At 52.5% G+C, this 10188-nt stretch overlaps 4 protein-coding genes across 4 annotated transcripts; 1 reads left to right on the top strand and 3 right to left on the bottom strand.

Moving 5' to 3' along the window:
• Window positions 1-2091: 2091 nt before the first annotated feature.
• Window positions 2092-2423, top strand: N7458_008338 (uncharacterized protein; the record flags this gene model as incomplete). The annotated part of the gene is made up of 2 exons (XM_056911720.1): window positions 2092-2213; window positions 2321-2423. 2 exons carry the CDS (start codon window positions 2092-2094, stop codon window positions 2421-2423), a joined length of 225 nt encoding a protein of 74 aa, XP_056764546.1.
• A 1612-nt stretch (window positions 2424-4035) lies between these two features.
• N7458_008337 (60S ribosomal protein uL11) lies at window positions 4036-4671 on the bottom strand (the record flags this gene model as incomplete). The annotated part of the gene is made up of 3 exons (XM_056911719.1): window positions 4036-4049; window positions 4128-4607; window positions 4668-4671. 3 exons carry the CDS (start codon window positions 4669-4671, stop codon window positions 4036-4038), a joined length of 498 nt encoding a protein of 165 aa, XP_056764545.1.
• Window positions 4672-5098: 427 nt separating this feature from the next.
• On the bottom strand, window positions 5099-7731 carry sec23 (GTPase-activating protein SEC23; the record flags this gene model as incomplete). Its single annotated transcript, XM_056911718.1, has 6 exons — window positions 5099-5123; window positions 5181-5374; window positions 5433-6932; window positions 7078-7372; window positions 7435-7565; window positions 7639-7731. The coding sequence occupies 6 exons, from the start codon at window positions 7729-7731 to the stop codon at window positions 5099-5101; spliced, it is 2238 nt and encodes a 745-aa protein (XP_056764544.1).
• A 709-nt stretch (window positions 7732-8440) lies between these two features.
• Window positions 8441-10067, bottom strand: N7458_008335 (DNA primase subunit PRI2; the record flags this gene model as incomplete). Its single annotated transcript, XM_056911717.1, has 3 exons — window positions 8441-9208; window positions 9265-9815; window positions 9878-10067. The coding sequence occupies 3 exons, from the start codon at window positions 10065-10067 to the stop codon at window positions 8441-8443; spliced, it is 1509 nt and encodes a 502-aa protein (XP_056764543.1).
• Between the last annotated feature and the right edge of the window lie 121 nt (window positions 10068-10188).

Below are 10188 nucleotides of genomic sequence, written 5' to 3'. Positions count from 1 at the left end.
CTCTCTTCCTCTCATCTCCTATCTCGTTCCCTCTCCAGACCTCTCCCTTTTTCGTCCCCGTTTCTTCCCTCATGACTCCCGTCCTCTTCCTCCCCTTTTTCTCTTCAATCCGCCTTCTCCTCCCTTGTCTTGACTCTCCTCACTCTCTCCTACGCCTTGGCTCCTCCTCGTCGCGACGCAGCTCCACCCAGACCCACTCGATCCAACGGCTGAACCCTCCTCGGGGCTGGAGTCTCCATCCCAGCAGCCTACGTCAGTGGACCATTGGTCCCGTCCGGGCGACTAGTCATGGATCGGTGACGCCCCCGCCGTGATGATCGAGTCGAGCCCGTTCTCATCCTGCGCTGCGCGAGGTGGATCCGCTGATGACTCCAGGACTGGTCCCAACCAGCTAAGCTATGGAGAGTGGGCTGAACCTTCGCGTTCAAGTCGTGATGCTCGATGGCCCCCGTCTCATCACACAAGGTCCAGAGGCAAAAGGCTCCCACTGCGACCACCGCTGCGGCGCCACTACGCGCGCCTCCTCCCAGTCAACCCGAGACTAATTCACGACTCCGCATGGGGACGGACTAAATCCTGTGAGAGTCAGACTTCGCTGAAGCCTTTTCTTTCCCCCTCTCTCGACAGACCCTGGCTGTCAATTCGAAAAGAGAAAAAGGGAACATCAACCATAAGATAACCATTATTATTAGGATCACTGCAGGCAGACTCTGACTTGCTTTTCCACTTGGCTCTATCCCATGCAAGCCACCTCCTCCACCGACCGTCTCGGTTTCTCGTGTCCGGGTGACAGGCGCAGCAGCCCCCTGTTTGGCTGTTTGCCTCTCTGGCCGCCTCATCAATCTGCGATCCTTTCCTTCTTGGGCCCAATTTCTGGGGTTGCTAGCCAAGATTGCCCCCGGCGCTCTGATTTTCAAGACTTTCTCATTCCAAAGGTCCACTCCAAACAATTGATTGCTTGTATCACTTTGATATCATCTAACTTGGATCTCCTTCAAGGATGCTACCAAGGTAATGCATACAGTAGTTTACTCACTAATGACTACTCAGTACTCACAGCCTCCTGGCAATAATCAATTGCTGGAAAATCATGGCTCTGTCCTTTTCGCGGATCCCTCGTTCCAGATTGCTGGGCACATTGCACGGTCGTACTGGGGAATCATCGAATCTTCCATACTGGTATGCCTCCAAGTCCAATGACTACGTACTCCACTCCCCCAGTCCTAGCCCACGTATGCATCAAGATTCAAACGAGATAAAGAAGTTGTATATATAATGGAGATTCGTCAAAGTCGTTCTTGTGCTTTTTAAAGAACACACCATCCTCTTGCAAGCAATGCTCATAGTTAATTGTATTCGGTACAGTAGTATATTCCCAGAAGAATGTGCCCACCCCCATGGCTCCATCCGCAGCGATCGGCAAACTCACCTCCCCCACCACGGCATCCTTGGCCTGCACAACGTCCAAATGGTATGCGGGTCGGGTAGTACAGGACGTTCTGACTCCCGGCAGCTCATCCACCGTTTACACTTAATCCACACCGTTCGTTCGACGGTCTCAAAAGCATACCGGTTTTTAGTTGGGCTCAGTCTCCAGAGTTACATAGTGTCCTCAGTATTCTGCACTAATTGTTAGTCTAACCTTGCCAGAAACAAATCTATCTACTCACGAGAATCAGGGTCATTTATTGCTATACATTGACAACGGCAGACGCGCAAAAAGAGAGCGAAAGCACAATCCCCTTCCAGGCGTGGTCGAACCCCCCTTCCCTCCTTCTCCATACACAATTAAACAATCCAACGTCCCATGTCCAACTCAATGAACGAACCAACCATGTATATCCCATCAACCCATGATAAATAAAAACTCCAGTAAAATGATCAACAATTTATACATCCCACCAAGTATGACCCCCTCTCCCACCTCATTTGCCTATCAATATTCCCCGACCCATCCACCAAGGACACCCGTGCGCGCCAGCTCCAGTTGAATGCACCTCCCGACTCCCCATTCCCCACCACCCCAAGGCTCCCAGACTCCCAGTGGAGGAATTCAAACACCACCGCCTTACCAGGGGCGACCAACCAGCAATGATCGACGAGGGGGTGGAGTCGGTCTTGGGCCTCTTGGGGCCAGCGCCTGCGTTAGCTGCGTGGTCCATCGGTTTCGGTGGTCTCGGTGTGATGCTGACGGGTCCACTCGACCGACCGTGGTGAGATTGGCCGACGACGAGAAGAAGGATTGGAGTAATTATTTGAGTATGGTATGTACGTTGTACAGTGTGCGGATGGAGAGAGTGTATACAGTATGTTAACACAGCCGCGATATGGCCGGGACACACGGGCACAGCCTGCTGGGGATCTCCGATTATCGTGGTGCCTACCGTGGCTCGACACGTTGCTCGAGGCTGTTTGTTGTGTGACTTGCTGGTGTCGGTGGCCGAGTCTGAGTGTGATGGGACGGCCGTTTGGAATGTTTCAGAGTCTTGCTTATGTAGAGGGCTACAAATTCGCTGGCTTGGTCTAAAATAGTCGGCGTTGGCGTAAACAAGCTCATCGCCATATGGCGGTAGGGGGTGGAATCTCGTGCGGGCTCAATATATATCCAGTGCCCCCTGGACCTTCAACTTGGGTTCCTACTAATGGTATGGTATGTTGAGTACTTGGTGATTCTAGAACTAATGCAGGCTAAAAATCCCGACTTGAAGCAGGTATCTAGGTACTCCATGTACTCTGTGTACGGTAGCCGATCTACCAAAAACAAAGTGGTGTGAGATTATCTAAAACTCCACTACCCATTCATCACGCGATGCATCAGTTAAAGTTGTACGATGCTGTGTGTGGACGATCTCTGTCGGGACTTAAGCAGGAAAGTTGAGCAAGGCTCGATCCATTCGCCTGCAATGAAATCAAGTAGACCGGCGACGCCGACCTCGGGAGGCATGTAGTCTGAGATCATACTTGAAGAAACCCGCTGCCCGCCTATATATTTCTCACGCACGTTGCCTGCATGCAGAAGTACCGGAACTATGCGGACATCCGACAGCCTCACTCGAAACAAGGCCACCCACAGGCTAACGAGATGTACGCTATTGAAGCTGGCGATCTAAATGTAACGGCAAGAACCTTAATGGCAGAAGAAAAGGAGGCTCATGAAAGATGCGGTTAAGCATATCCTCTCTACTGGCGACTTCGGAGAAGAACTGGGCCCGTGATTATCGAGGTCGCCCCATTGGTTACCATGCTTCAGTGTCCTTACTACCCTTCCACTGTTAGGATGTTGTTTGAATATGCTTTGTCGTACGTTGCAAGCACGGAGCTTGGTAGTTGACATTGAAGCTTAAGATTGAGGACACGAAGGAAATAGGTAGGATGAGAAGAAATTCAATTATCGCTATATATCCACAATACCAACGGGATAGATAATCCCAGAGGCTTGCGACTACGCAACCAGAACCGAAAAGGTTCTCAATATGGGAATGTAGACCACAAATATGGACCACTGTAACCACAGCGACATAAATGCCACCAAGATTACCGCGGTGAGTAGCGGGTCGGGTTGCTCTTCGTTACTTAAAATAAGCGTAAACCACATTGGAATAATGCCCAAACCCCGTAGGGAGAGGACGGTAAGCGCCAGAGTGTTGTAACGGTTCCCCCAAGGGAGACTTAAAGAGATAGGGAGATGGAAGGATCAACCGCACCAGGAGGTGATCCATATGCCTTGATGCATCCTCATCGCCAATGAGGGTGAAACGAGAGGAAGCAGACCAAGGTCAGTGGAGAAGAAAGGGGGTGAAGATCATCTATACGAACGGGAGAGAAGAGCGCGGGCGATCGAATTGTTCATTCGGATACTCGCGAAAGAAAACGAAGAAAACAAGGTATCAGGTCATAGCTCATGAAATGGTATGTCTTTTTTGTTGGGAGGCAACGGTCGTATTCTGCAACTAGCTCCGCGTTTTTTCAGCAGGTATGCTTGTCGTTACAAGAGTAGATAGTTTCCTCCTCTTTTCCGTTCAAGAGAGTAATGATTTACTCCTCAGGAACTATTCAATCGTTAGTAACAGGGTCATCGACAATCATGTGGACAGGAATCATGACTGATCCGCGAGGAGATAACTTACCGTCAATCTCGCCAGCCTTGACGTCGTCAGAGACATCCTTGGGGCTGCGGCCATCGACCTGGCAGCCGACGGAGAAAGCAGTACCGAGGATCTCGAGAACAACACCCTGGAGAGACTTGGCCATGGAGCGGTGCTTCATCTGGCGGGCGATCTCAACAATGTCATCGAAGGGGACGGACTTGGAGTGCTTGATGTTCTTCTCCTTCTTGCGGTCACGAGGGGGCTCCTTGAGGGCCTTGATGACCAGGGAAGAGGCGGAGGGAACGACAGAGACCGCGGCCTGACGGTTCTGGATGGTGAGCTTGACAGTCACACGGAGACCCTTCCAGTCACCAGTGTTCTTGGCAATGTCTTCACCGATCTTCTTGGGAGACAGACCCAGAGGACCGATCTTGGGGGCGAGCGCAGACTGGGCGCCAACCTCACCACCAGTCACACGCAGGTGAATGACCTTCACCTCATTGGGGTCGAACTTGGGAGCTACAGAGAAAAAGAGGGATTAGTCGCCATTGTAGATATGACCCAGGTGATGATACTTACGCATGGCGAGTGCGAAAGGTAGTCAATCTGCCTTGGGTTGTCGAAGGGGTGGATGAAGAAGGAAAGAAAAGTTCCCAGTCGATTGCAGAAAAGTCAGTTGAGAGCTGCTGGGGATCCACATGGGCGGCTAGTCTAAGCGAGTGGGCCAACGAAAGAGGAGGGCACAACCCTATCACGTGACCAAAACAGACGCTTGCCCGTTTGGGGAAAGTGTTGATTTGCGACAAAGCCTCGGCTTGACGATTCTACTACAGCGTAGATGTTGCGCTACAAAAAAAAATGCCTTGGCATTAATCATTCAATCTACTAGGGACTATATTGAAGAAGTGGAAAAGTAAAAAAGGAGCTAAATCACCGCTAAAGATACACATGACCCTTAAGGTCGATGTAAGACCGCCCGTTGCTTCTCATGGCTTATCGTCTCGTTTCAATTAGCTCGTACCGGACACCGCCAGCCTAGTGGATCAATCAGCAAATGAACAGAATTCTGTCGGTGGAGAATGGGATACTCACTTCATCAGGTGATCCATGAATGTCTGCAGCGAGACGTCATCAGTGAAGATGGTCTGGGAGGACACACCACCACCATATCCACCAGTGGTGTGCGTGGTCGAAGGATTCAGCTTGGACAGCAGGAAACGGGCTTGAGAGCCACCGGCATCACAAACAATGAATCGAGGCAGGGGGAAACGGTCCGCAATGAGTTCCTGGGAATGACGTTAGCTAGAGAACGACCACCTGCAATCGACGAAAGAAGAAACATACCCTAGCATCCTCCTTGGGCTGCTCCAGAAGTGCCTTGAGGTTTTCGTAGCCCTCCTGCTCTTGGTACCCAGCCTTGCGCCATTCGGCAATCGTTTCGCCGTGGAAGATGAGGATGTGGAAGAAAGTATCGAGGAGGAGGATGTGCGCGGGCTGGATGGAGGCAGAGTCCAGCAGGACGGGCTGGCTACCCTCCTGCTCGAGAGAGTACGAGTCCAAGGTGGGCTGGATCATGACCAGCGAGTCACCGGCATCCTCGTGGTTCAGGACGTGGCGGTAGAAAGCAGTCTCGTCGGGGGAGTTGTTAAACACCTGCAGGAACTGGCTTCGTCGCAAGTGGAACATGAACTGTGGGTACAGGGTGAAGTTCTTCTCCAGGCGGAATGATGTTGGATCATCCTTGCGGTAGTCGGCGAACCGAGAGCACAATCTGATCAACATGCGGTCCACCCAGCGCAGGACATCGGGCCCATCATCAACCTCAGCCTTGAAGACGGCAATACGGGCCATCAGCACCGCAGCAGCCTCCTGATCGAAAGACTGAGCCAATGTGGGATCGCCAGCGGGACCACTGAGGGGTCGTGCGACAGTAGTCACACGCAGGTGATAGTGCCCAGAAGAGTGTTGGTAGTATGTCAAGAACTGCATCATACCCCGCTGAGGACCGGCCTGCACAGCGGCGGGGCCGCCTTGGTTGGCAATCTCAAAGTAAACGCCATAACTCGATGACGGGTCGATACCGCACATCTTCCAAGCGCAAGTGTTACCAATACCACATTCGGTCTCACCGACTGAGCTGGACTTCTTGTTCAAAGAGATAGCGTGACCAATGAGACCAGTCACCTTGAGTTCCTTGGTGGTCAGGACTTCTAGAGAGGCATTGAAGCCCATCAAGAGGTTGTCATTGGCATCCTTGTCAAACACTCGAATAAATGATTGCTTGAACTGAGACGAGGTGAAGCTGTCCGTGAGGAGCATGTGACCACCAGTGTAGTTGGAGAGGTTCTTCATCTCCAGAAGACCGACCTGGTCGAGACAGCCGGCAAAGATATCAACGATGTGGCCGTTGTTCGCAGCACGCTTGGCGAGAGCATCGTAGAACTTGACGGCCTTCTTGTAGTACTTGATGTTATCCCTATCAATGTCGTGGTGCGAACGGATGGGCTCCTTCAGCTCAGGTGAAACAACGTGGCCGGGGCCTTCGGTGGCCGCACCACTGAGGAAGGCCATGATACGGCCACCAGCATTCTGGAAGGAAGTCTCGAGCAAGCCGACGGCGACGCTCAGGGCGACACCAGTGCAGCGGAGGGGGCGCTTGTCATTGGCCACGGGCCATGGGTCGCGTTGCATTTGCTCGAGGACATTGGTGATCTGGAACTCGGCCTGCTGGACGGGCAGGAGGAAGCGGGCAGCGGGGCCAAGGGGAGGACGTTGCGGTTGCTGCTGAGGGGGCATGCCAGGACGCGGGGCGCCAGCAACGAGGCCCAGCATCTCCTGGACCTGCTTGGCGGTGTAGTCCTTGTTGCCTCGGAACACATAAGACTTGGCGCACTCGGCATAGCCAAGCTCGTGCACTTGGGTCTAAATATCCTGAAATCAATACCCAAGCATTTTGGAATATAAAAGAATGGGGGGTATTTCTCCTTACCATAGTGCCGTAGGTAATCAGACCGACGAGCGCATTGGGCGGCAGCAGAGACAAGCTCATGACGAGCGAGTCCCGAACCGCCTGCAGGCTGTCCTCCTCCTGGCAAGTATCGACAACGAAGAGAAAGATCGGGGGAGCCGGGGCGGGGCGTGCTAATTGGTACTCGATCGTAGTGCTAGTCGGGTGGAGCTCTGGGGGTATCGTCTGCTCCGTGATATCCTTATAGTGCGGCGGTAGGGGGTTGCGCATCAAACAGAAGGGACAGATCCAGACTCGTGCGCGGATGTCGACATTGCTGGATTGGGGATTAGCTCACCGCAAGATCCGGGGGAGGAGCCTCATCATGGCGGAACATACGCAAATGGATTGAGCACAGCCCGGCAGGGTTGCTTGCAAGTAACAGGCTCATATTGAAGGATTGGGGTGTCTGGCTTCTCCTTGAGAGGGGTGTAAATGGCACCAATGGGGACGACTAGCCGAGAAGCTTCCTATAATCATGTTTAGAGGATGATGCGACGTGGGGACAGGTAAGAGGGGTTGCCCCCGAAGCCAAACACGCACCATGCGAGAGCTTGGGAAGGTGTTCCAGCTGAGTCTGAGGCCATCACGGTCCTCCACATCGCTCCATTGATCCTTGAGCGCTTCGTAATCCATCGTGACGGTGGATGTTCGAGGTCGCGGCCCGGTGTTGACAAGGGGAGGGGGGTGAACGGGTCAAGTCAAGTCGCACAGGCACCACGAGATCGGACTACTCCAAAGAAGTGATTAGACAAAGGCACTTCACCAGAGCATAACCCAATCCCAAACAGAAGAGCTCCGGTGTCAGCTGTGAGGGGATGTTCGAGCACAAGGTGGAGGAGTATGTTGTGTGAGGATCCCGGTCCAGCACTAAGGCCAGGTTGCAGCACTACTGGTCTCTGCCGCCCGCCGGACCCAAACATCATTAAATCTCGGCGCTGTCCCGCTTTTCCTTCTCTTTTCTTTTCCTCATGTTTTATTTTACGCCGACAAAAATTCACATTACTGTCGACAGCTTCCGTCATTCCATGATGAAGTTTGTTTTCGCGTCGAGCGGAGATCGACTTGACCCGTTGCTGGGCACCTGGTCTTGAAAGGTCATTCCGATCCTTTCGGATTTACTGGGAATCAGCTGTGGTCACAGACCTCTCTTTAATTCTAAATCTCTTTATGAAATGAAAAATGCTATACTGTGCCATTATAACAATGATTCTACCTAAATGCCATTTGCAGTTGTACAATATCAATGTTCCCAACGCCAATTGGCCCTTGGAAGACCGCCGCACACGTGCTGGCGATGAGACCGACATAACTTCATAACGAGAAAATTTCACATGCTGGCAGGTCAAGCCTCGCCTCGGGGCGGAGCCTTGGCCAGCGTCTTGAGCAGATAGCTGCGCTTGAAATAAGTGTTTGGATGGACGATCGTATCCAGATCCGCCTGACTCCATGTCCCATCCTCCTTGACCTTCTTGATCTCGTTCTTGTGGCTCCATTCGAAGACACGGTTGCATGCAATGTGATACCGTTGCTTGCCGACGTCCTCTCGAACTCCGCGAAGTACCTCCTTATCATGTACCCCGGTGGACTGGAGGAGTCCGACCAGGTTGTCAACTGAGAAATGGCGGTACGGGCATCCGTGTGCTTGGCCAACGCCGACGTTGTTGTCACCCAGGATCTTTTGGCATGAGTAAGGTGGATACCCACGACCACGACGGTTCACGTCACCACCGACATCACCGTAGGCGTGACGAATGTTGTATTTGTATTGCGAATTGAACTCGTCATCGGTTTTTCCTTTGAAGGACTGACGCCAGAAGAGAATACACTCCTCGAGCGAGAGACCAATGCCTTTCAGGAAAAGCGTGTATTGAAGTCGTCCGAAATGTTTCAGGTGATTGTTCTTTCGCAAGTTGATGTGTAAGCTGCGCATGCAGAGGGGGAAGTGCTGGGAGAGCGAGTCAATGGAGCTGGCCGTGATAGCTGCGCCGTCAACATGGCCTTCGCCTTCGGAGTAGACTGATTCGGCACTGCCAAAGTTCTTGGAAAGGTGGTTCAAGATGGGGGTCAGGCGGTCATCCTCATCCAGGCGAGGTAAGGCTCGGCTTGTGAGCTTCAACTGGTTAGCAAAGAAATGCAGAAAGCGAATACTTTCACCCAAAAACCTACCTCCAATGACCGCTCTAGGCGAGCGGTGAATTCGGCCATGATCATGCTCAGCTGCTCCCTGCCAGGAACATAGGCTTTGCCCCGCTTCATGTACACAGACCGTCGCTCAACTAGTTCCGCAACTCTCTCCCAGTCGACTTTATACCAGGTCTCTTCATCGACGCGCCGCAGACCAGGAGTCGCACCGATCAGGTTCTCAGCAACCTGGTTCCGTTCCTCCTCGCTCACGGGCTCCCAATCAAGATTTAAACTCTCGATGAAAGATCGTCGCTCTCTCGAATCATCCTTCTGGAAGCGGAATTTGAATAGCATGGTCTCGGCGCGTGCGAACCGTCGGCGGAGATCCTCCGTAGCGGAGAAGGCGAGGCGGAGGATAAAGTGTGAATAATGGTCCTTTTGACGTTCATTTTTCAAGCGAGGGTCCGCTGCACCGTTAGGAGAGGCAGTATTCGAGGAAAGAGGGAGGAATTTCTGGAGTAGAGGTGTAATGTGGGATTCGGTGTCCGCGGGGGACTTGTTGCGATAGGAGCATGCTTCAATCTCGGCCAGGACTGTTTGATATTAGTGACTGGTGGGAATACCGATTTTTGATATGCTTTGCAAGTTTCAATACCCTTCAACCGATCAATAGCCCATTGCTCAAACTGCTCGAGGGTGATCTCCGCCGTGGGCGGCGTGTCGTACAAGTTCAGGCGATGCGGATAGTCTTGCTGCTTGTAGATCGGCGTAGCAAACTGTCTTTTCTTGTGGTCGATAGTCGCCCTGCGTTTAGGGTCGATCCGATGTGCATCTTGTCGAATCATTTTGTCAGTTATATGAAATTGGGTCGATGTTTTGCCCGACCTCGATTTGGAGCGATGCACAGGATCTCCCCGTTATCACTCGGCACTGAATTGATGGACGCGACGCGCGCCCACGCGACTG

This window comes from Penicillium daleae, assembly GCF_028827525.1.
Source record: "Penicillium daleae strain IBT 16125 chromosome Unknown utg000007l_segment0_segment0, whole genome shotgun sequence".
NCBI classification, from domain to species: domain Eukaryota; kingdom Fungi; phylum Ascomycota; class Eurotiomycetes; order Eurotiales; family Aspergillaceae; genus Penicillium; species Penicillium daleae.
Note: the sequence above shows the minus strand (reverse complement) of the source record. Positions and strands in the feature narration are given on the sequence as shown.